Source organism: Opisthocomus hoazin, chromosome 9, assembly GCF_030867145.1.
Source record: "Opisthocomus hoazin isolate bOpiHoa1 chromosome 9, bOpiHoa1.hap1, whole genome shotgun sequence".
Taxonomy (NCBI): domain Eukaryota; kingdom Metazoa; phylum Chordata; class Aves; order Opisthocomiformes; family Opisthocomidae; genus Opisthocomus; species Opisthocomus hoazin.
In genome coordinates, this window is record NC_134422.1 from 23,311,780 (window position 1) to 23,338,919 (window position 27,140).

Sequence of the window (27,140 nt, forward strand, 5' to 3'; positions counted from 1 at the left end):
GTCATACTTCTCTGTACAGACTTGTATCTATATGGAAATGACAGAGCTTGTAGTGATAGCCCTGTGAGCTGTCAAATAAGACTGGAGCCTGGTCCGTGAGGCAGAAGTTCATAATATGGAAAGTTCTGATGGCACTAAAATGTTTGATTTTTGCATTCTGTATTAGTGCTCTGAGGTTCCTAGCTCTGTAATTTTGTAACTGTTTTTATTTTGTAGTTTTCACATCTCTGTCCTTTCAGCATTGCTGCAAAAAGATTCAAATACTTTTGCCTCTGATCAGGATCCTGTATGCTGAAAGTGTTTTGTTAACAGGACATTGTAGATAACATTGTAGATAACAGGGCCTCGATGATGTCTCTCTGTCTCCCGTCTTCTCCATCTCCTCAACATGAGCAGCAGCTGTCTTGTCTGATTACTGTGCCTTTCTAAATAAAGAACATAACTTATCCTTTCTTATTTGCAGTTCTCTTCCCCATCTTGTTCAGGGTAAGGATTTTATTGCAACGATTCTAGCGAAAGGCCCATAAATGCTTCTGTTAGATAAACAGCATTAATTGAGAGACTGCAAACAGATGTGTTACTTCCTGTCCTCCATTTTTAATGTGTTCTAAACTGCAACTACAGATGCGTGCAGTGTGTAGTGGGTGACATAAGTGCACTGATGATCTGACATTGTTGATCCTTCTCCTGAGTCAGGCACGCTTACACTGTTTCTCACATCTAGAATTCTGTCTTGCAGCTACTAGAAGTCTCTGTTTGAACAGAACAGTAAAAAGGTTTCCTTTCATTGAGTTGAGCAGCAGAAAATGTGATTAGAGATTGAATTTATCTCAACAAAATAGCTGATTTCCAGAGGGCGGGTGAACCCTCAGAATTCACCCAGTGCCTCAAGTTGGGCATGAAAAATAGGTGATCCAACTGTACTGCAGTGCCCTGAAAACCTGACCAATGTTTCACAGCAGGAGATGCTGGATGCTGAGCACTTTTGAAAATACTGTTTTTCAAGGTGTGTAAGTATCAACTTTGTACATTTGATAATACAGCCTGAGCTGTGGGCCAGGTGCTTGAACATCTTCCAGTGGTTAACAACTTTTCTTGTTCTACAGAAAATGTAGTATCTGCAGCGAATATCTGATAGCAAAATTGGAGTGAAGAAAATGCCGGTTAAATTTGAAGTCAGATGTTTCATTAGACTCTAGCCTTCTGGACTTTGTTTCTGTATGTATTATGTAGATTTGGAAGAGAAGGGGATACAAGTTTGTGGACTAATGCAAATTGTAAAAACCTCTTTCATTCATGAACATTTTATTTTGTGAGTGTGCAGTGTCTTGGAAACAGTTGTGATACCATGTGCATGAGACTTATTCTTAAAACTGCTAATGAAAAGGAAACATTATCTTAGAGCAAATGTTAATGTTCTGTTCTGCAATGATGCACAGATTCTCCCTCATCAAAATGAATTCTTGGATCTAACTCATAAATCTTCTGAAAAGGGACCTCCGGTGCCTAGAGATAGAGATAAATCATACTGCGAAGACGCTGAACCATGAAATGGTTCTGTTAACATGTCATCTGTCTAGAATATATTTTCAAATCTCCAACAGAAGGGTCTAAATTACGAAGTGAAGGTGGCCTAGCAAAGTTGGTAATTTGAGAGTTGATACTTTTAACCTCTTCCATCTGCTGCCACTACTAGGTGTGTGTGTTCTGGCAAAATATTACAAAGTAAAAGATTCTCAAATACCATTACACCTAAGCTTTTTAAAGTAAAATAGGTCCATAAATTCTTCAAACAATGTTATCTTGTGACAAATGTTATATCAATATTATCTCTTAAGGTAACAGTGATTTGAAATTTTGAAAAGAAAAGTAATGGCTATGAAAAGTAGTGTGGCAAAGAGGAGATAAAGATGGTACATTGTAGTCTGGAAAGGGTGGGTGTATACACTGGTGTAAAGTGAGCATTTCCAATCATGTTGCAAAGATCCTGTGTTTCATGATCTGTCTCTTTACAATCCTGTTTACAATTCCTTGTTTAAGGTTGTAAATTAAGAGCAATTTTCTAGATTACACTGACGGCTGACAAAAACAGAAACAACCAAATTCTTCTCTCATGTCTGCATTACTTAAGTGTTGCTCTTCTGAAAGCAGTAGAAGGCATCTATTTTAAAACTGATTGGTGATAAGAAGTGGTTATTTAATTTTCTAACCCATGAAAACTGATAATTAAATAAAATATCATTAAAAATTATTATACTTCATTAATTTACATTAAATAGCCAGGAGTGAGATGGAGTTGAGCTTTGGAGTACTCATTGAATGGTGTAGTTCTTCACCCATGTTGTGCTGTGTTGAGACCTAAAGCACTTGGGAGTGCATATTAGTTTGAGTTTAGTGATGCTTGACTACTTCAGGAGCTGACCTGGCTTTAGTATTGACTAAGTTGACAGTATTGACCCCTGGAGCATACCGCCAGGGATGGATGAATGTCCTGCCATTTTGTTTGTATAATCTGGCAAGGCATGTGTTAATTCCATAGGGAAAGAGTTTTGTGCTATGAGGACAAGATATTTTAATATTGTTACTATCATATTGTCTCGTGGTTTGCAACAGTGCCAAAATGCGCCGGGGCAGGGGCTCTGGCTCGTAAAGATGTATAGGAGTTATTAATTTCTGATTCGTTTCTAACAGCTATATGGACAGGTAAAAGTCAAATGCATCCTAGGGTTTGAATATCAGACTTAAATAGATTTGTGCCGGGGCTGAACCAAGTAATGAGTGGCTGGTGGTAGTGTTACCATCATTACGTCGTCTGTATCTAAAAAGCAGAGAGCTGTTTGTGTCTAAAACAGTACCAAATATGTACAAATAACTGGTCTTTCAAGTCTGGCAGTAGATCTAAAAATTGAAATGTATGCAGTTAGCAGCCATATCATAGCAAAATGAGGTCTGTTCCCCATTACCTTATTACATTTTTATATGTTTGAGAAAGTGGTAAAATATTATAAATTTTTTATACACTACTTAAGACAGTAGAGAATGAGCCCTAAAATTAAATCATCTTGGTGCAATTTCCCTCCTCTCTTTCATTACCTATTCAGTTATCATGTAACTTATGTACAACTACGTAACTGTTTCATGCTGATTGTCTTTCTGTTCCTTTTTGTAAATTGTTTACAGATAGAATTTGAGTTTGCAGATGTATTCTTTGTTCAGATGTATTCATAGCCTAGTTTCAGCAAGTAATTCATGCTCTGTGGCTTGTTGTTGAATAGCCTGTTGTAAGCACTTACTATTTCAGCTGTTGGGGAAGACTTGGCATGCATAGTATGTTGCTGGTTTTGGATTCATTAAGAGTCTCTCCTTCAACTGGCTTTCTCGTGAATACATGCAATTACAAATAGAAGGGTATTGTTTTATATGTATATTCTTTGGTGCTGATTTAAAACAGACTGTTTCAGCAAACATTCCTGCCAGTATATTTTGTTGCTAGAATGTTCATGGGATTTAAACACAGAAGAGCTAAAATGTATGCAGCTGAAATGAATTCATTGAGAAACTCAAATGAGTAATCGTGAAAATAAACATGCTCAGCTCTCCACCATTTTCTGAGCAAACATAAAAGAATCACCTCTGATATTGTTTTATTCTCTGTGCTGCACTCTAACCTTCTCTGAACTCTAGGTAGAAGCTGAGATGCCTGACAGATGTTTTTAATGACTCCATATACAGTTCATTTCATGCATTAAATGCACATAAACTGTTTTGGTCAACCAGTTTCTAAAGTAAATTATTACTTTTCAAAATCCATTGCATAAGTAATAACAGACTGCTAAGATACAGTAAGTGCCATTTAGTTTTGCTGTAGTGGAAAATTTTGTGCTGACAAGGTCAAGCCCTGCAGTCTGAGAGCAGTCAAGTGATGAAAGGCACATCCAGCAGGAGGAGAGGTGGTAGGGTGGACATCTAACTGTTGTCTCCTTCAGAAGTGAGGATTTGAAATGTGGATTAGATTTAGGGGATAGAGCTGAGCTACAAAGTCTTGCTTTTATTATTGTAGATTAAAAATACATTGTTTTTAGTGTGTTTTCAAAACTGCTCCCTGTTTCTTGACAAAACTACAGTAGCTACCAGCATTGTCTGTAGTTGTCCCGAGGCAGTAATACTGTGAGGGTAGCGGAGTAATCCTTACATATAGTAGTTACTGATTTTTAAGGAGATTCATGCTACGGTACTCAGTAAACTGGAGGTTGCAATGGAGAAGATGTAGCATGGCTGAATTTTTTTAGTGCAGCAAAATACTTGTGCTGTGCATTTAAAATGAGTTTGAAGACAGTGGGAAAATCAGTGAGTTATAAATAGTTAACAGCCAATTTTCCACCATTCAAACAAGAGAACAGCTTCCTTTCAGGTAGATAATTCACATGTAATATTGCTCCACAGTAAGATGTTTAGTGTTCAGATATTTTTATATGATTGATTAATATACTTTGTTATGGAAATAGATTCTTAAGATAAAAATAATCGAGATAATCTGGGAGTCAAATTGCTCACTAAAGAACTAGGTAGCTACATTTTCAACATATAAATCTACATCATTATCAGAGGTTGCTGAGAGGCTGCTGATGCCTTATTAGGTAAGGTTTAGATAGATTACCTGCAGCACTAAACAATTTACTGCAAGCAGAAAATGGGCTTCCAATACAGTCTGGAAATGAAACGTCACAATTACTTGAGGTACTCTGTAACCTTGGAAACAATTGAGAGCAGTGACATCAGCAACGATTATGTATAATTTTTGTCTTTAGTTTATCACCAAGGTAACCAGAGCAGATTTCCCTGCTTGAAATTTTAAGAACATCTTGGTTCAGTATTAAGTGAGCATGCGTGAAGCAGACTATATTTAGGGTCTGTTAAAATTGCATTCTGTTTCTCTTTTATAAAATGGTCCTTCAGGATTTAAATTGTGTTAACTCATGGGTTTGTTTTTTTTTTTCGTTTCCATTTTCTTCTTCCTTTTTCTCTCTGAAACAGCTGCAGGCAAATGAAACTAGTTACTGTGTTAAATTCTCTGAATAGTTGAAAGAAGGAAAATTTAATTCCTCATTTAATTCCTTTTACTGGCCCCAAATACCAAATATTGCAACTGCACGTAGAGGCTGCAAATTGCACTACGTCATTTTGGGGGATGGGACTTACCCACAGTTGAGAACACATGATGTTCCTATGTTTGAGTTCCTTGAGGGAAGCTTTGCATTAATGCCTAGGTTCACAAGAGACTTGCAGTCAGTGCTGCCTGAGGAGTGCACTGGATGAGTGATTGCCTTAGACTTCCTGGCTATGGATCATCCTTAGTCAGCTTACCTCACCTTGTGGTTATGCCAGTCAACAACAGCACAGCATGATACTCATCTTCATGCTTAATCCAGAGAGAGTTGTTTTTTCTGCAGTGGGTCTTGGGGAAGGTAACATTTGAATGAAGGCCTTGGTGCATAGTGGAAAAACCTGTAGTCCCCTTCATAATTGCTCTGTGATGGAAAAGTTACGTGGGGTTGGAGCCGTAATGCTGACAGGGAGGATGTTCAGACCACACAGTCTCTCCTCTGTGTGTGACTCAAGTTTAGAGAGAGGTATTTTACTATGAAATAGTGATAATGCTTATCCGTCATTCATGGAGGTAAAAGGAGGGCTGCAAAAAAGTTGCTTTTTTGTTTGTCTGGAACACCATCTCAGGTTAAAGCCACATCAGCTGGCAACTTAGAGATGCATGTATAAATTTGTGTTCCTAAAGCCTGAATATTTTACCTGCGATGTCTACTTTGTCAAACACTTCCTCTTTTCTGCATACTTCTTTACCTGTAGGTTGCTGCACATGCGAAATACACGCTTACGTTCTGTTGAGTTATTACGCAGTCAGCTTAGGATTTTGCAGGGCGATTGGTGTGCAGGCAACTTGCCATATTTGTGCATTATAGGTAAAAGTTAGAATTTTATGTTCTAAGGAGAACAATAAAATTCTGTTCTTGTTTGGAGTGCAGTCCTGAAGCAGTGAAAATGCATTTCAAGCCATTAGCCCTGTGGCTTTCCAAAACATGCTTTGTAGCCTATCGTTAGTATTGGAGTTCAGTAGCCCACATCACTTATAATGCACCAAATGCACTTATAATGAACCAAATAAATTAGATTATATTTTTGCATTAAAAAAGATAATCCCTTCACATAGTTTGGTACTGCAGAAAGAATAAGGCACCTCATACGTTTCATGGTACCAGAGATTTTCATGGAATGTAACTGAAAAACAGATGCCTTTCTCAGAAATGGAATTTTAATGTTAAGATTTGTAAAGGAATTAATTCACTGACTGATTGCTGAGTTTCAGCATCCATGCAGGGACAGGAATGACTCTCACACATTGATGCAATGCACAGTCGATTCGATTTATTGCTCTGCTTGCGTGGTTATATACATTTTTCATATCTGCACACGCGATCACGCTTATTCGGATAGGCTACAGACATAAATCACGCGCTGTTCACGCACCCCACATTCCCTTATAATTGGTAACTATGCACTAATGCTAATAGCAACAGGCTGCCTCCATGTCCTTGAACACATCTTGTTTTTGCTAACTCACATCATGTGCACTATCAGAACTTTCTCAATGGCTATTCTTAGCTGTCCTTTCCAACGGCCTTTTCAGTTATGCTAACTGTTTTGCTTAAGCGGCCTAGTCATGCTAACTCTCAAGGTACATCAACCCCAACAACTGATATAAGCAGAAGAAAAAGAAAGACGAACTTTTTAGATACTAGTCACATTCTAGCAAGATTGTAATTATCCTTAGCATTGTAATGAATGTGCATTGGTTATTTTATTTTTGTAATAACAAGTAACGAAATGCCTGTGTGCTTTGCTCTCTGCAGTAATTTCCAGAAATATGCAATAACAAGTAATCACGCTATTTGCAAACGTATTTGGTGAAAAGGAGCTGTGTTTTGAAAGGTATTGATTTGCTTGTTACAGTTATCAGTTTGATTAATGTTAAAATTCTATGCAGTATTTTTAATCGCTACTCATGATTAGTGCAGTAATAATGCACTATGAAAATCTACACATTTACTGTTAACAATTAGTGTGTTGTATTTCTTCCCTATCACAGGTGTAATCATAAGTTAGAACTCATAAAAATTTAAAAGAAATATTTATTGGAGTAGACATTGGTTATAAATCTTTTTAACTACAGTATTCAGGGAATTAATTATTTCAGTGGGTTTATTTTATGATAATGAAAGCCCATTTAGATTACAGTTGTATTGCATCTTCTCTCAAGAGCTCCTCCAGGAGGTGCAAGTTTCCACCACTGTTGTGAGGCCAAGAAAAACTCTCAGGCAGGACATCAAATACTGCATTCTGTGCAGAGAGACTGCATTTTACATACAAACAAACTAAAACATAGTTGGATTAAATGACTGCGTGATGTGAGGTTCACACAGGTTACAGGAGTGTTGTTTGAAGAAGTAGCAGGCAGGGAACGGAGAAGGCGGCAAAAAGAGGAGGAAGAAAGTGGTAAATAATGATGAAAACATGGTGAGTTGGTCTGTAAGTCAGTGCTGTGACACAATGTGAAGACCTGAGTGGATAAAACACTGAGAAACCTGACCCTGCTTTGAGCAGGAGGTTGAAGTGGAGACCTCCTGAGGTCCTTTCCAGCCTGCATTAGTCTGCGCTGTGATAAAAGCATTCACTTCATCCATGCAAGTGTTCAAGGGGGAATTCAAATAGTAAACAGGATATTTCACTTACTTACTGAATCTGAATGAGACGATCGCTGGACTAATTTGTCCGGTGGTTTTAGTAACCCTTCAAAAATAGCATCAAAAGCATACAAAAGGTATAAAACTAAGTTAGAAGGCTGTGAAAAAGAAGCTGGCAAAAGTGATCAAAAATAAGTAAATTTTCCAGGAGAGATGTAGTTGTTTTTAAAGAGCTATGTTTGTTTTATTTAAAAAGGATGTCAGTATTTTCGTAGTATAAGAAAGTTAGAGGCAACTTAAGCATAGTCCTGGTTATCTCTAGGAGTACAAGGTATTTAAGACTGACAATCCACTTGGCAAATGAATGATGAGATCCAATGACTGAAAGTTTTATTTACAAAAATATTAAAAGATATCGTCTATGGGAACAGGAGAAAGAACTCTTGTGCTTTTGGAAAGGGAGCACCATGGGTTTTTTTCTGTGCGAACCTTGCTACAGTAACTTCAGGAGGACAGGGGGAAGGAACATTTCTTCTCTTGAGATAGTGCTTTGGCATCCAGCACCATGGTCTCAGAGAACACTATGAAAAAACTAGTAGTAACAGCTTTCATCTTTCTACCTGGCTGACTAAAGCAATTTGACTTTATGCAGTTTAGTTTGGTTAAATTAACCAAAATGTAACTTCTAGGTTTCTTTGTTCACAACACAGGTTATATCAGATTCCCTCTTATCAGAATGTTCACGTATTAGAACAAGTGCTGGGTAAAGATGTTCTGAATCACAATAAGATAGCTTTATTGGGCAAATTGATGATCCATGATCTGTTGCCAGCATGCAAAGCCTGTCAGACTTTTACAGGCAGCATCTGCTTGAACTGTCTGGGGAAACAAAGTGAACAGAAAACACTTTACATCAGAACAAAACCAGAGATCTGACTTGATTAAAGTGTAATTTTCTTTTATGTTTAGCCATTCTACATGTTATTTAAAATTGAGTGCGCGTGTGTCGTAGTTTAACCCGGCAGCCAGCAACTACGCACTAGCCAGCCGCTTGCTTACCCCTCCCTTTCCTCCCTAGTGGGGTGAGGATGAGAGATGAACAAAATGGGAAACTCGTGGGTTGAGATAAAGACAGTTTATAAGACAACAAAGGAAATACTACTGCTAATACTACTACTACTAATTATAATAATGAATATGCAAAACAAACTATATGCAATACAAATTTCCCACCCCCTGACGACCAGTCAGCAGCCAGTCCCTGAGCAGAGATCATGGAGGTCCTGGATTTTCACAAATCTCATGAAATTCCTGAAAAAGGACGAACTCCTGGAAGAGTTTGAACTCCCAGAAAAAAACCCAGAAGAGCCAAGCACTCCTCCTCCCTAACCAACCCCCATTCATAAACAGAACACGACATCCATGGTATGGAATATTTCCACTGGCCAGCTGGGCTCTCTGTCTGGCTGTGCTCCCTCCCAGCTCCTGCACACCTGCTCATTAGATGAGTATGAGAAACTGGAAAAACTCATTAATTTATAGCGACAACTGAAAACATCAATGTTATCAACATTCTTCTTGTACTAAATCCAAAACATAGCAACTACTGGGAGGAAAATTAACTCTATCCCAGCCAAAATCAGAACATCATCTCGTGTCAACACGTATATAATCACCTCTTAGTTCCTCGTAATTAATTACTGAGAGGAAATTCAGGAAGGAAGGAAGAATTGTGTTCCATATTACACCCTGTATATTTTATTGGTGTAAATATATTTTACTTCTCGGGTGGTTTGTTTTAAAGTTTTAGTTGGGTTTTAGTTTGGTTGTTTGTGTTTTTTTTTATTTCATGGTTTCTTGTATTGGATATTCAAGTCTTGCAGAACCTATTATGACTTTTTAAAGGCTCCACAGATACACATAGTTCCCACCCACCTCAAACATACAGTAAATGCTCTTTGTGAGAGCTTCCGCTGAGGAAAATTTAACTTCTTGGTCTATTCAGCTGGGAACATCTCAGTAGAGCTGTGTCAGAACTCTGCACTCCAGAAAAAGCAGGGAAGACGTGACTATATAGTTTTATTGTTGTTAGGTGCTGGAAAATTTCATTCTTTCCTAAACGACATGAATGCATTTTTCCCCGGCTTTGTTGAGGAAATAGAGTACTTGCTTGTTCATACCACCTGACTTTATTTGGAACATAAATAGCTAATGTTTTTGAGTGTTTTAAACGTAAAAGGGTGCTATGATTCAGATTCTTATTCAATGTCTTAATATTTACTATAGAAAAAGACAGCTAAAAGACATCTCTGTATCCTCAACGCTTACTGCCATTGCATTCTATACATTGTTTATGCCATGGTTCTGATTGATGCCCACAAAAGATAACATCCTTTCCCAATGTAAATATCTAATAATTTTCAGAGCACTCAGATTTCCCCTGAAGTTTTGCTTTTTGCTTTAACAACACGCTTTTCTCGTAGCTGCTTCTTTATTCTAATATATTCCTTCCTCCACCAGTAGCTACTTTCCAGTTTTTGCATGTTCCTGGATATGCAGACTATCATATGATAGTGTGCCTTCTGTGGTAGACACAGCCTGTCTTCAAAACATACCTTTTTTAAAGGTCTTTATTATATTTCAGTTTCCTAGATTATACCCTTGGTTATTTTCTTGTTTCATCTCCCCACACCAAATGTCAGTGCTGTCTTACCCACACAGAATGATTTATGTCAGCTCTTTTCTTTCTTCCATGTTTTGTTACTATCCTACTTTAAATATGTTTATTATCTCCATGCTAACCTTCTTGCTTTTCTCACTTCTGTCCTCTTTGGTCCTGTCTAAGTATTCAGTGAATGGTGCGTGTGGGGTTGGGTTTTGGGGGTTTTTTTTGAGAGAATATCCTATTTTTACCTTTGAGGATTTTGGTTTCCTTGTCTTCTTCTTCCTTTTTGCCTCTCATTTTTTAGTTTTTGCCTCTCATTTTTACTTTTTGCTCTTCTCACTTTGGGAAAAAATATCAAAGTATTAACAATCTTGGTGTTGTGTTGTCTTTCCTTTTGCCAAGATGTTGCCTTCTACATTCAGAATGCTACCTTGTTGTATGTCAGGCATTTGCTGTTGCTCCTTTCAACTTTCTTTTTCTCTGGATGTGTTAACTTGTCCAGGAGATGCTTCTTTGCAAAGCTTACACTAGCATATTCAACATGAGGTGTTTGTTAAATCTTGCATTAGAAATAAAAAATCATCCCCCTTGATCTTCACATGTTCCGTGATGTTTTGATATTTCAGTTTTGTAGGGATTTTGTCTCATTGCATCACTAATTGCTTTGTTACGCATTACTTGCACCATTAGTGTTTCTTACCTTAGATTAGTTTTAACTGCTTTCATCCTTTTCTAGATTCCCTAGTTTATATGAGTCAATATTTTTCCCAGGGTATTTTCCACAGCCTGCCCAGTTGTTTCAAGAGACGCAGGAGTTTTAAGTTAGCATCTTACAGGCTTATTGGGGTACAGTCTTATTGATAGTATTGTCAGTTAGTTCTGCGTAAGAGAGGGTTTATTTGAATTGCTTTCACAGGACTTATTTTGTAATTAATAAATTCATGTTTATCATTCTGTGTTTATTAGTCTTCACTCCAGTTATGATCTACAGGAATTCCTAAGTCATACAATTTTCTTTAAAAGCAGACAAAAATTCAAGTGTTTTAGAATAAAACTTATTGGATGGAATAGGAGAGGGAACAAATAAATTGCATTCCGCATACAGTCCTCATGCTCAGAAGGCATATTACCTTAAATGATAATTCCTTTTTTAAAAAAATGATACTCTTACACATCTTGTACATTTCTTTATGCTTCAGCATTTATTCAGTCTATTACTTCAGAATTTTTATAATGATTCTCCTAATGGTTTGTTGGAAATATGCCACCATTAACTAATGTATTCCCTCTATAAGTATTCATTTCTGCACCAGACTGGTAGGGCTATCAGAATAATATCAGTTCTTACAATGCTATGAAGCAGACTAAACTGAAAACAGTAACTAAGGATTGAGTGATAAAGTACAAATAAGGAGTAATCCTTTTTTCCTGTTGAAAATGCAGAGTTTAAGTGGTTGCCTTTGTCAAGTGTAGTGATTGAATTCCATGTTCAGTACCAGCCATATCAAGCATATGGTAATAAACTTCTTTTATGAGGTTACTGTTAGGTTTATTTGTATTTCTGTAGAGCCTCAACTAAGAGGCTCCTCTCCATGAAATGGAAGGATAAGAAGGTGTCTTCCTCTTTGAAAACAAGAGCTAAATTAGTCAGACAAAGAAATAAAGGTAAAGAAGCAGCACAAGTGGCAGAACCACTGCTGTGATTCAGTGAAGCAAGTCCCTCTCTTCATAGGATTAATGTAGTGAAAACATTTTACTCTTGGTGGAAGGAAGGGCCCCAGAAACATGTCTCGGCCAACTGGAAAATCACAGGTAGCCTGTGTTACATTGTGTGTCCAGGACAGTGTGAAGCCTGTTGGCAGACAGACCATGGTATGACAGGGCCTTTGCTGCTGTGTGCGTCTTGGGCAGAGGCAGGTCTCAGCAGGAGCACAGAACTGCGGGACCAGGTTCTGTGTCAGACTCCAAATTGTCTAGTTCTTCCCTTGGCAATCTTCTTGCACTTCTTGCAAGAAACAGTTTGTGGCATCCCTCTAAATCTTGCTCTCATGGGGCCAACTTTTAGCTTTCCAAGAGTGGATCTGCTCCACTGGGCAGTGCCTTCAGGCAGGTGGCCAACTCAGGCCTCTTAAACTGGCTGATGTGCAGTGGGAGTTTAAAGCATGTACAGTTCACGATTTGCCCTTAGAAATTTATCTGTGGGATTTTCACTTTCCAATTTTAACAGATGTTTTACTGTCCCATACAACTCTACAAACATGCAGTATAATTGCAGTATTTTAATATTCCAGCTACAGAAGTGTAGTGTCTAGACAACACCATATGTATTTCAGTCAGGCGCAGAAGTATTACTGTCCCATTTTTATTTCTTTGGCAACTGACATTCTCCTGCTTTGCAGATTTACACAGCAATGGTTTTAATAGAAAAGCAAAATACTACATTGCAGTAAAGATGTGAACTGGTTATAAATAAAAATCTGTTACTGTTACTTCCTCTGTTTCAATTGCTGTTAATTTGCTTTAGGTCTCTGAAACTTTTGTAAATAAATGAGATGACAAAGCATAATTATAATTCAATTATGCTAAATATTTGTTTTGAAGCTTGACCACTGGAATGCAAAGCTGTAAGTTTTCACCTCCATCCAAAAATATTTCTGAAATAAAATACTTGTTTCTGTCTCAGTGAAGCCAGAAACTGAAAATGGAAACTGAAGAGTAAATGATGGAAATAAATGATGCCTTGTCAAGTCCTGAAAAAGGCTAATGAAACCTTGCAGCTGCCAAAGCTGACTGAAGCCAGTGGCCTGTGAATTGCAATGTTCGAGGGAAAAAGGCAAAGATAATCCAGATGTTCCCAAGCAGAACACTTTTTTAATCCATTTTCTTTTTCTGTCTGTATGAACTAAAAAATTGTATAATTGAGATTTGTTTTAATACATTTTCTGAAGGTTATTATTTGACCTTCAGAATAATTTAATGTGCTTAGCACGTTATTTCTGTCCATACTCATTACTTTAAAGGTGACTTTTAATTTATCAGATATATACCATTTTGAAACACAGGATTGTTCATGTGAAGGAGGTTTCTGAGAAGGTTTCTTTTGACAGCCTCTTTACATTCTTCCTGAAGCGCTCTTCTTTTGGCAATTCATAAAGTGGATCTTGAAAATCAAAAGGAGATTTGTGCATAATTCTGGAACTGACTGCCTTTTACCATTTATTTTTGCTCATTATTATGCTGGATGATGAAATATTCTAAGTAGAAGATCTGTGAATAAGTCTTCATTTAAATGTATTTTAAAGAGGTAGTTGGTATTTTGTTCATTTGTGGGTTTGTATTTGTTCTGCAGCTGAGCCCGTATCTCATTGTTATAAGTCACTTAGTGGCAGAAAACCAAATAAATAGTCATGTAAAATCACAAGCAAAAAGGGGCAAATGTGTATTTGTGTGTTACAAGATAAATAGCTATCATTCTCTTCTGAGAAAGAGCGAAAACAGATATCCAACTTGTAGTATACTAGATCATGACCCTGTATGACAAAAAAAAGCATAAAAACTGGATTGGTACCCGTGACCCTTTTGAATAATTAGGATCCTACAGTCTCTTAGTTATGTATGTCTTGTTTTTCAACTCAATATAGATTTATCATACGCTGTTGGATTCAGTCCAGACTTCTGTAACTGTGTACGGCCTATGGAAAAGAAAGAGCATCTATTCCAGTAAAGAGGGAAATATGAGACAACTCTCTCTCTGTAATTAAAAGATAGTAAAATACATAAGCAAGAAGAATATTTTTGTTTCAGCAGTGAGACAGTAATGTCATGTGTTTTGCTTCCACTTAACAAATTCTTTTCCCTCGGTAGGTTTTGATCTTGGTTTAAAGCAGCATATCCTTGTTAAAATTAAGGCACTTACACATTACTTGAATAGATATATGCCTTTGGTGTTCTAGAAGATAAGAAATTGAAGTTGTATGTTAACAGTTTTGAACTGCTTATTTACACAAGGAGAACAGTCCTTTCAGAGAAAGGGGAAGGGGGGTTGGGAAAGAAGAAACTATTTAGAAGTGAATCAGTTGCTAGTGAGAAGGAGCCTGGAGACTGAGTCTGGCAGGAGCATACTCCCCCTTCCCCTCAAATCTTTTCCTAGGATGTACTGTACCCTTTGTTCTCACAGAATATGGGTAATTTTTCTGGTGCCCCCTAATTGTATAGTTAGAGTACTATGTTCTGGCATTAGCTTGTTCCCTTGCCCGAGAAAGGTTTACGTAGCTGTGCTGAGCCCTAAGAAACTAAAGATGATGTGAGGAGCTACCACCTTTTCTAGCTGTCTCACGTGCTGTAATTTGGTACAAATGGTCTCAACATACAGTTCATGCCTTGTAGGCTGGATAGGCCTGGGAATGCCTTGCTTATAGATCTGTTTAAGAAGACTTAAGGGAGAGTGATGCCCAGTATGGTCAAGAATTTACACAGAGTTCTAGGCGTTTTAACGAAAGGATATTTAATCGCCTTTGGAGCCCCTTAGATCTACTCAGCGGGCAGACAGTGGCTTTAGACCTGGAGCCATTTTGCCCAAATCCCATGCTTCTGACACTGCTTCCAATTTTGTTGGAGATCCTGTATTCTTTCTGATCTTCTGGTCTCTTGAGGCCATGTGCTGCTGTGGTTCCCAACTATGAAGACTTCATGCAGCAGCTTTGAGATTGATGACAGCTTTCCACCGACATAAAAAGCATCTTCAAAGGGCTGCCTCCATATACATGGAGGATTTTGTGCTCATTTTCCACTCCTGCAGGCATCTAAACTCTACAGTTTCTGTCTTAACCTTACAGAGCTCACTACAGTACCCTGCTTTCTGCTGAATGGGCTTTGATGAAATATATTTCTAGAAGTCAGTTGAACTTGAGTAGTCTTTAGTAGGAGACAGATGAATGGGAGAGTGTTTAGGATCTGAATTTTCATTCAGATCAGTGGAAACCTCTTACTGATTTGAATGAGCCACAAACCGAGTGCATTAGGAAATCCTCTGAGCCCTGTCAAGAACTGCCTGGTTAGTTTTGGAGGATTACCCTACGTGGGGATGCTCTGGATTGGCAGGACTTTAACCTTGTATCAGAATTTTTCACATGTTAATTAATGTCAATTATTCACATATTTTAATAGAAACTATTTGTTTTACGTAACCTTTTGTAGGGACATCTTACTATTATGCGTGATTGACTGTGCTTTTTCTATGGCTGTTTCACTTAGTTTTTTGAAATATGCATTAATGGTTTAATTTCATGTAAAACCTGTGTATGTATAGACCTAGGCAACTGTCAACAGAACTATTGTCTCTTCAGTCTGCTAGAAAAATAATTCACAACATGTGAGTACAGGGCTGTGGTTGCCGGATCCTGTTCATGGTGACAGGTGTTTGATGTTCATCAGCTAATTTCTCATTAGAAACAATGTGGTAGGCTGATGATGCAGTCTGATCATTGGAGGCCCTGTCTTGATTTCTGTTTATAAAATATATGGCTATGTTCACTGAAATAATTTAAGAAATAGTAGATGCATTTTCAGTTTTTAAAAATTTATCATAGAAGTATTTAAAGATGAAAATATTTGCTTTCTTGTTGCCAACAAATATCTATTATCTGTGATCTGTAATTAGGCTCACAGCTTAATGTAAAGGACAAGTGGTGCTCGCTGAGCTGCATCATTGGCCTTATTGTGGTAAAATGACCAATTTTGTTTTACCAGCTGCGACTTTGGAGGCAGGCTGAATGACAGGGAACACATAAAGCTTGACAGATTAAAATATTTCCAGCACATAACTCTGTGTGTATCATTCAGAATTCAGCAGCAGTTCTTGCTTGATAAGTTTGCTAACGTCTGCATGTTTTAAGGAGCATTGTGCCCCTGTATGGGGTGTCTTGCACAGGCTCAATCCTGCAGTTCTCACTGAAGCAAAACTCTCAGTGAAAAACAGCATCAGTGTGACCATGGAAAGCACTGAATACAAGGGTAGAAAAACTCCTCACAAGAGCAATGCATCTGCCTAAGGAAATAGAGCATGTAGTTCTGTGACTAATTATGAATTACAGAAAGAACTAAATGAGAAAAGACACAAACTTGGGAAATAAGTGTTTGATTACTCATCTTGCATCAGAAAAGGACTTTTTCAAAAGACAAGTACAATTATACCCGTTTTTAGCAAGAATATTCATATCTACTTTTCACAATTTCCATCACTTATAGTAGAAAATAAGCTTATATTGTCCTTGAACTTCTTATAGATGTGGCAAGGATGATTGAGAAGTTGCATGCAGAGCGTTCTATTTTTATATGAAAAGAGTAGAAGTAGTTATATCAGCAAGTTAACAAGAGGAGCTTTTTGGTTTTTCTATGAATGTGTTCTGAGTACTACAGAAGCAGCCAGATGTTGGTGAAATGTAGTGATGTTGGCTGATGCAAGTATACAAAAGCCATAGAACTCCGTGTGCTGAATTTAATATAGTCTGGAATCGCAAATGGCCCTAGCTTGATCTTTGAGCTGAAGTGGTGAGGCAAGTGTTGCTTCTCTGTGGTTTAGCATCTGATAATGTATGTGAGTTGTTTTGCCTTTTCTCTTTAATGCGATATGAATTGCAGGTATCTTAATAGATTATTAATTTCAAACTGCAAAAGACTTTGTGTGCTCACAAAAAGGCTTAAAGTGAGTTACCCTTGCATATCTGACTTTCTGTATTAGTCTAGAACTTGAGTTTTGAGTCCTTACTGCAGAAATCCACCTCTGGAGGTGCCATGGAAGCAATAGAGTTTTCTGCTGTCACCGTGAAACAGTGTGTGGTGTCTTAGGCAAAGCAAAGGTAGGAAGCTGACCCTGTGGCGCCCCTTGGAAATTGTTTATGGACATGGTGCCGGAAAAGGGTGAGCGAATTTTGTATGCTGTAGTTAAGTAAGGTCTTTCATCAAGGGAAAACAATGTACTTTACAGATGCTAATAAATTATGGTTCTGCTCGTGTTTATCACTTCAGTTTTATAGATTGGGGTACCTGAAGCATCAGTTTAGTGACTTAAGTACAGAGGACCCTAGTTCTGTTTTTACTACAGAGGCACTAAGAATAACATAGTATCTTCTGTTAACAAATACAAAAGTATCAAGCTCAAGAAAACATCTGTAAAGTTATGGATTCCTTGGTTGTGTTGATTTGGTACCTGGCATGCTCAGCCACCTCTAAGAGAGTAGTTGTCAGTGACAGCTTAGTAGCTTAGTGTTTGCTGCACAATATGTGTTCTGTGTGGTTAAAAACATGATGTTCTCCATTAATCATAAACCTGCAAATGACTAAATGTATTTGCTAAATGATGTATGCTCAGCTGGTCTGTTCTTCCATGATGAAATGCCACCTGTTTCCATCATAACATCTGCAGCTAATATATGTATCTCTGTGTCTTTTTTTCAAAAAGTTCCTTGTGAGATTATTAATAGAGCCTGCAAACCATATGCTTTTTGGAAGTGCCATTGTTACCACCATGGAAAGACTTTAAGAACAGTGCAAACAGAAAAGACAAAACTACATATTTCATTAATAATAACTGAGCTTTTGAAAAAATATGAAAATTCAAAATTTCACAGCAAAGGCAGTGCTGGTATCATTCTAAAAATAAATACAGTGGACTTCACAGTACAATAAAAGTTGGTCTTATCAGAATCCAAATTGTCAGATAGAGTACCATTCCTGCAAAATAAAGGCAAAAAACATATACTAACTGCAGCTGGCTGTCCTTTAAAGCTGTTTGCGGAGTTCATGTATGTGAGATGTGTGGACTGATAACCATTTTCATTGCAGAGAAAGAGGTTTTTAAAGTTAGCCTTTCTTTGCAGGTTTTTTTTTTTTCTGGGCGTATCTCTAGAAATACTGTTCTACGTAGTTTTTTAATGCTTGTAAAAAATCAGATTCTGTGACGTGCATGAACGTATGATCCTGGTAAATGGAAGACAACTCTGAAACATTGTTGTAATTGAAAATAACCAATCATACTTTTTTCCTAATGGTAAATTTGATAAGTGATGCACATCTCAAACATTCTGGATTTCTTCACTTCATGAAGAAAATTGTGTTCCCTGAGTCTTCTGCAACATAAAAGAAAATAACATATTCATGTCAGAAAACATGTCAGCCTGCACTGAATTTAGATGACTGCATTTGTTTTGAATAGATACAGACAAACAAAAATGGTGCATCTATTACAAAGCCACATTGTAATTTTTTTTTTAAATCATTTTGTTTGGATCTTTGAGGGTAATTGTTAAGTGGAACTGCTCTTTAAATGAAAATGCGCAAAAATTCAGGACTATTAAGCAGATCAGCACTGAATATGTTGTTTATGCTGTTTGCCTTTTTGTTTTGTGAGATGTTTCCAAGCAGTGTCATACTGTGGAATGTGGCCCTGGTATAAAAGAAGTGGTTTATGATACTATCCAGAATATTAGTGAGTGGTTCTGTTGTAGAATAAGTCTTACTGTGATTTTTTTTTTTTTTTTTTTCTACTGCCAGTTCAGTAATATGTGACCCTTTGCACGGAACCCTCAAATGCAGCCAAAGACAAATGATTAAGGTTTTACAAATCACAAGTTTAATCTTGAAAAGTTCAACAGATTTCAGTACTTATCAAATCTTAAGTTGCAGAAGAAACCTCTGGAAGATAAAACAGTATAATATAATATGTGATTCGTGAGCACGTCCTGCTGTAGATTGGTCCACTTGAATTGGGTCCACTTAATATGACCTATAGGCCTTGCTCTGTATGTTTATGTAACTTAACTGTAGCAGTAACAATCAGAAAGGAAAGTAATTCTATACCAACTAACATGGAACCCATCAGAGTTTAAAAGATTATTTTTGTGGAAGGCCATCTTACTATGTAATGTAAAAATGCTGTCTGCTAGATGTCACTTTGAAAATCACATCTTTTTTTAATAGTTCTAGGGTATACAGTGTCATCCAAACTGAATACAGATTAAAATCTGGACTGAAAATCCTACAGATTGTTGACAGTTTGGTAATTCTTATGATAAATGTATCCATACTTTAAAAAGTTTTGGCCAGAGTCAGTGATCTGGGGTAAAGGGCTAAAGTGGTGTGACAGCTAGGTTAATATTCCAGCTTCAGTTGATCCTTCCTGAGTCAGGCTGAATTGAAAGGGAAATGTTGGGAAGCGCACTGTGAGCTATACTGACTACCAACTTCAAAGGTATTGACATAAAAGGAGAAGGACATGAAAAGAAGAGAACTGTCAGTGAATAAGCAGCGGCAAGAAAAACCCAACAGGCATCTGAAGCGGACACATAGGCAGTTTGAGCATTACTTTCTCTATCATCAGTTTCTCCCTAGTGGAACCAGTATCATCTTTGTTGTCTATCTGTGAGATGATTCTAGTAACCATGAACAGTTTAAACCTCAAAACTTTGTATTTTTTTCAGAAATCCTCCTCCTACTTTGCTACATCCTGAAAAATGGTGCAGGGGATTCAACCATTTCATTTCACAGTGAGTTTTATTCTCTTTTAAAACCATTTTATTCAGCAAGGCCTACATGTGTCAATCTGAAAATAGAATTTGTTTATGAAGTTATTGTTTTTGCAGGTTTTTAACTTCAGTTTTCTTTACATAAACTCTAGACCATGCCTCACTTTTTGAAAGCTATACAACACAGTTTGACCTTCTCATATAATATTCTTCACAGCTTCTCTGAACTCCTTAGTATTTGGTTCTTGACTTTTATGGGCCTGGGACAGGTTTATAAATATACTTGATTTCCTTGATGGTTTTGCAGTGAAATTTTGTGTAAAGGAGAAAAAAGGGTTAGTGAAAATGACTGCTGGTCAATTTAAAATAAGAATTTGAAAGACAAGAAAGAAAATAATTGCCTTTTTCCACTTTACTAATATTCAGTAGGTTGTATACCCAAAATATGTAATTGAGCATCAGTTGTACCAAGAGTGTGATAAGTTACTGAGATGGTACCAGCTTTCTGAATGCGGCTGTCACTCAACTAAAATAGGCTTTTGCTTTACTTTTTTCTTTTCACAATGAAACTAAGAAATCACAATTTAGTAGTTACTAGCATCATACTCAAAAATCTTACAGCAACTTTTGTGAATGATTTTTAGGGTTCTTCAGGATTTCATTGTGACCTATTACAGCCTAAACTATGTCACATGGGGAATATTCTTAAATCCTTGGGAAATTTACATTGATCGAATAATAAAATACTTTGAACACTGCTTCTTGATACTGACTTTTCAAGATAGGTTTGAAAATATGCACATCTGCATTTTGAATCTGTTCTGTTTCTTAATGTATCTAGTTACTTGTGGAGGAGTACAATATCAGTACCTGATCCCTTTTCCGGTCATGCAAATTTGCTGTTCTTTTTTTTGTTTAGTCCTTTGGTTCAGGATACGCTCTTCACAAAAGAAGATGTTAGTGCTTTATTGACTATGCTTGTTTTTAATCTTGTCCTTTGGGTTTTTAATATCTTCAAATTGTATATTTTTAATCACATTGATTTCTAACTACTTTTGCTTAATTACTTCCTCTCACCAGCAACATCTGCAGGTTCTCAAATCTTGCTTTTCATTTTTACAGTAATGCGCACAATGAAGAAAGGAAGTATCCTCATATGCAGTCTCTTAACATGGACAAATGCAATAATTGTAATAAAGATGCTGGGTTTATAGCTACCTTTAACGGAACACTGAAAAGGAATTCTCTGTGACATTGCTTCGTTCTCGGACATGTGTTAGTAAAGTTGTTATGATGCAGAGGTTACAATATGTTTTTATGGAGGCTTGGATTTACATTAGTGGATTTGCTAGAAAAAATTAAATAATGAAACATTGGGTCATACAGCTGCAAACCTTTTAGCCCTTACTGATAATTGGCTCGTTTATATGCATTAGTTATGCATTTGTTGATGCTCACCTTGTGACAGCTTAGTTATGATAAATTAAAAGCAGTGATTGTATAAATTCCATACTGCCTTTTATCCATATGTTAGGACCTTGCCTGATGTTTCTGTCACCTTTGTGATGAGTGGTTAGCTCTCGAATAATTTCATTATCTACCTCCTTCCTGATGGCTAACATCATTTGCATAACAAGCTTATCTGGTTCAAGTTGTGGGCCAGACCTGTTTACTGACAAAAATGGAGCATGCAGATTTGGCTAAGCATGCTTTTGACTTCAGTTCTGTTTACACAGTAATTTTATTTATGCCAAGATTGCCAAATGTGGTCATTGTAGCTTTTTTCACCCCACATTGTCATCCCTTGAAATGCCACTGTCTCAAGAGGCATTTTTGTTGTAAGTGTTCTCTCACATATTATAGTGATTTACAACATGCCTGAGCTGGAGGTTTTGATGTACTTTTGTAGGTAACTCTTTAAACTGTTAAAATAGTAATAATGTATTTTTCAGAAATGAAGTCTGTATTTTTAACTATGATTCTGTTGCCCTAAGAGGTATGATATTGCAGGAGCATTTTAAAGTCAGATGCATTATTTACAAAATCTGAAGGGATAGAGGGTCAAGATAGTTTTTAGCTTGGTGAATTTGTGTTTCTATTCCCAGCATTGTTGACCTTGACTTGAAGGGAAGACTGTAATGTGTTGTCCTCAAAAGGATTTTTACAATGAGATAGCTAATCTAAGTTAGATATTTTGTTTTAAAAAAATACAGACAAGACATGATTTCAACCCGGTCATCTTTGACAGCAACCTAGTTTTGTGTTTGGTATCTACTGAGATACACGCAGCACATAAATACTTTTAGAAGATCAGTAAAATTTTATCTATGCCTGTACTACTGTAATTGTCCATGAAGAATGGGCTGCTCTGCTCATAATGTGAGAAAGAATTAATTATCTGATTATTTTATCTACATATTAATAGGATTTACCATTCTTATAAGGCCATGTAAACAACCACATCAGTTGCTGGAGGACTGGGTCTTAAAAATAATATGCTTTTACCTATGTTTATTTCTGTGTTGAAATAAAATATCAGTTTTGAAGAGTTCACTATTAGTTGCCCAAGAACGTTTATGAAGCATTTCTTTTTTATATCTAGAGCATAGATGACATTGTTACCTTAAGATAAAAAATTTGTGTCCAGCATCATTTTAGACATACAGTGCTTCAGAATTCATTAATAAAATAATACAGGCTATATGTTAAAATGAATAAACCCCCCCTATTCACTAAAATTATCTCACAAGCCACAAATAATTTTCTTTGTGGTTTAAACCTTGACTGATCTCTAGGGGTAAACAGAAGAGTTAATATGTTCTTGGAGCAAAAGGATACAATAACCTTTATTTACATTACATCACAAAATGGTAATTTTAATTAAAATGAGCAATGGTATCTCCAGGGACAGACATTCTCCTTTTAAATATATTTAACCAATGATTAGCTATTATGGTTCCTTGAATTAATTAGTCATTCTGGAGCTGGAGGGAATTAAAGAATTAAGAAATTCAGGAAGTACTAAAGTCAAAATGTGAAGTTACAGTATTGATGGTCACATGTATTATCAGAACGTAACTTTTATTTTAGCAATGACATTGCAAATACAACACAAATACAATTTTAGTCTTGATGAACTGAATTTTTTTTACTCAATTTGAACAAAGCCTCTCAAGCTGAATTTCATGTTGATGTGTCTACAGTCAGAGTTCAATTAATAGATCATCTAGATTATATAGGTTTTCAGTGCTCCATTTAGATTTAACTTCTCTGAATGCAGATCAAATTTTTTCACAATCTAAGCAATTGTTTAGTGACATTCTGTTCATATTACATAAAGAATATTTTACTGTTTCTGTCACTGAGAACATGATACACATTTGACATAACTCATTAATTTCACAGTGCCTAAGAAGACAAAGAGGTTTGCAAATGTCTGAAAGATACAGATTGCGATGTGTAAGGTTACCACCAAATCTGTAAGTTTTCGCATTTTATTCATTGATGTAGGCTCTGAGAATCTGTCTACGGATGAACTTGAAATACTAAATTGCAGTTCCTGACAGAAGATCTCCACCGCTTTTGAGTATTGCACAAGACATTTTTATACAGATGGATGGGCATATATAATGGATGCAATTATCTGCAGCTTTCTAGTGAGCAGTTGTAGTAAAAACCTGCAATTTTAGGTAGAGGTGAGAAACTCCCATGCAGGTTTGAAGTCCTGACCCTGTAAAGAATTGTGCTAGATGTTACAAATGGGATAATACCAAGATCTTTCACTCAGTAAAGAGTACTGTTGAGTTTCTCACCATTAGTGATAAGCACTCATTCTTCCCTTGGTTCCCATGGATTGTGCATTTATTGACTTGCTCTTCTCAATTGGAAACACTAACAGTAGTGAGTATAGTGTAGTGAGAAAGATACGTGTCCGTGGTGGAGTGACAAGTCTATTTGGGAAGTATTAGCAATTCTAGAAATAGTATGCTACATAGAAGATTATAGTATCAGAGAGAGTATGTGACGTAATTGTCTGATGAGACTACATTTCTTTACTCCCTTCTTCAAGCCCCTGTTGTCATTAAGTGCCAGTATTTCAGTTTCTCAAGTAGTCTCTGCTACTGCTCGTTCACTGGGATGCTTTCTAAGCTTAATTCGAAGCTTAGATGCTTCTGGAGCTCTAACGTTATTACCATTTATTGGAAGGAAAGCCTTTTATAATAGCCAATGTTTGCCATCTCTGTGCTTTACTTGAAAGGAAATGTAAGGACAGGAAGTTATCACTTCCAATGTTTGCACTTCCGTAATATTTGGTAAAAGTAAAGACTGAGCATGGCAGAAGACTGAGGATGGTAAGACAGAAGTGGTAGACATGAACACCAAGATGCAAGGTGGGAAGGAAGGAAGACGGCAGGAGTGAAGGGAAGGGAAATATGTCAGTGCTGAGTAGTAGTTTGTTTTTAGCGGTGGACTTACTCCTTCCGGTTAAATTACTCTAGTTCTCCAAGAAAGGATATGTTCTAGATGGTCCAGGTTTGTTTGGAATGCAGTTTTGATGGTATGAAAAGCAGAAATACAGAAATAGGAAAAATTGGAGTTGCAAAAAATTTAAAACAGAGAATAATTCACCACTTTTTCCTGAGAATAATACCTTTGCATTGGCCTGAGGAAGCAACAGTAGAATAGTAGTGCCTTATTCCTGTCAGTAGATTTTAAAGTCGGTACTGGTAGAATAGAGATGAGTTCAATTCCTTCTTATACAACTGAAGAAACTGAGAGGAAGGGCATCTTGCTCAAAGCCACACAATAACCGACAGCAGAGCTGGGAAGAAGCAGTCCAGCATACTTGTAGATTAAGGGAAGCTCCAAAGCACAAATGCGCCTGCTGTGCTCTGGTGGGCCATGGGGTACAGGTCAGGTTTGGCACACAGTAAAGGGAAGAATGTTGTTACTGAACTAACCTGATTTCCTCTGCCCAGGTGTTTGTGCATTAGTTCAAATGAAGATGTCATAGCATGGCTGGATTTGGGGTTTCACAGCAGAGGACATCAGCAGTCAGCTTAATGGTGTATAAGTGAGAAACTTTTCCCAGCTGCTCTGTGATTATGGCACAGTGGATCTACAATTGCCTGTTTATTGGCTGTCCTTACTTACTGGAAGACAGGAGAGAATGCACTAAACACCAAAGGAGACAAAAATATCTGTCCTTAGCTTTCCAGCTGTGATGGAAGATGTAAAAGAAATAAACTGTCAGTATCAGACTATGCTTTCCTTATCTCCTACCTTCTTGATGCTCCAGCTGCGTCAAATCAGCTGCATGCTGTAGTGTCAAAGGGGGATGGGAGAACATTTGGTACAAATGCAGAACATGCTGTGTTTGATAAAAAACTTCATTTGTAAAAGGTTCTGAAGGTTTTTTGTTTTCCTGGGTCTTCAAGGACAGGCCAAAGAAATAGAGCAGACCCATTCCTGATAAAAGGCTAGGAAGTCCCCCAATTTGATCATGCAATAAATAAATGTATTTGGTGTTTTTGAGATGCTCCCTAGAATTTTTCTGACTGGATTTCTGTTGTCTCTGGTAAAATTCTAATGGTTTCCACATGAGCAAAGCCTGACCCTTTCTAAGAGCTGCAAGAGGTGCCACTCCATAGAGTTTCCATTGTTTGTTCTCTAAACCATGTGTATGAGCCAGAATAAATTTTTGTGTCTACTCAGCCCAAAGGAGGATGGGAAACCTATTGTAGTTTTTGAAGCTTTAGAAGAGGTAAAGCTATTTACTACACATAATTTCAGTGTGAGTGAACCTTTGTTAGCTTTCATATGTGTGCTCTAAATTAAACTATATGGTGCTTGATGGTAAAAATTAAACTGAGAGCATATTTATTAAGAAAACAAGTGCTGGTGACATTTCAGCGTTAGAGTATTTCTCTTATTGTTAGGGAAGATTAGTAATTTACAGCACTTGCTACCAAAAGGCAGATCAATAAAGATATAAATGTGTTCTGACCATCAGAATTCATATTAGGCATGTGGTGATAGAGTACTTTGTCATAAATTCAGTCTTTCATCCTGGTATCGGAATTGTAGCAGAAGGAACAGTAAAATCCTTGTTATTTATCATGGGATGCCAGTTCAAGACAGGAGACCTATTTAACCTATATACATATCCGTAGTGTTCAGCATTTGCTTTTTCCAAAGGGGCAACGATATATAGTCCTGAAGATAAGGTTATTTATATCCTGTATGTGCTGTTGGATTAGGACTGAAAATAGAAATGCTGTTGGCAAAGCTGTCACAGTTTTTTTAGTTCATTTTTGCAAATGAGTGACCTGCAGCAGTGGGGGATGGGCGGGCCTGGGAATGGGAAGCAGGGAGGCTTCAGGGAAGCAGGCACATCCCTGCATCATTATTACAAACATAATTGGTGAAATGTCTTTTCTTCCTCACCTCTCTGCTGCATGTGACTGACCAGTATCTGCCACAGCTGTGTTTGGTACAGAGGTAGGAGGAACAGTCAGAGCAATGGATAGGAACAGAGCCTTTTAACTAGTTAAAAACCATCTCAGAGATTGTTATTATTTTTCCTTCCATGACTGGAAAGTTTCTGACCTAATGTACCTGGGCTGGATGATCTTGCTTGTCAGTGTCTGTCCTTCCATTTCTCTAAGCAGGGGGTCAACCCAGTCAGGGTCATGCTCTTGATTTCATTAATCTTCCACCGTGAAACAACCTTCTGATGGAAGTAGCTGGGAAAGCATGGGGAGGAAAAAAAAATCTCAGAACATAGAGACCTTCTTCCTGCTTAGAGAGAGGATTAAGAGAATATGACCTTACTCTTTTCTCCTCTCCCTCTGGGAAATGTCCATTCTAGATCCCCAGCTGAGCCATCTCTACCTTTGAGGGCAACCTTGTAACTTTTTTCTGGGATTGGGAGGAGAGGATCTCAACACCTCAGGATGACCTGAAGTACTATTCAAGACCTCGGAAAGCTCTTCTATCCCAATAGGAGAGTCCTGGAAAGATTCCTCACTGCTAGGCAGCAGGTACTTGTGCAAGCAGTGAAGTATTTGGAGGGCAGGGGAAAGTGGTGTAGAGCTGTGTGAGGAGCAGATGATGGGGAGAGAACCCTGATGGGCAGGGACTGGCAGAGAGACAGGGACCACAGGAGTGGCAATGAGGACTGTGTCTAACCATTTGTTG

General features: G+C 37.3%; 1 protein-coding gene across 4 annotated transcripts in view; it reads left to right on the plus strand.

The window, feature by feature from the left end:
- MYO3B (myosin IIIB) overlaps positions 1-27,140 on the plus strand; it is a 206,948-nt gene that overhangs the window by 55,404 nt on the left and 124,404 nt on the right. For all 4 annotated transcript variants that reach the window (XM_075430067.1, XM_075430068.1, XM_075430069.1 and 1 more), the window contains one exon: positions 19,896-19,961. In XM_075430067.1, coding sequence (XP_075286182.1) covers positions 19,896-19,961 — 66 coding nt within the window. The remainder of the gene's footprint in view (positions 1-19,895; positions 19,962-27,140) is intronic.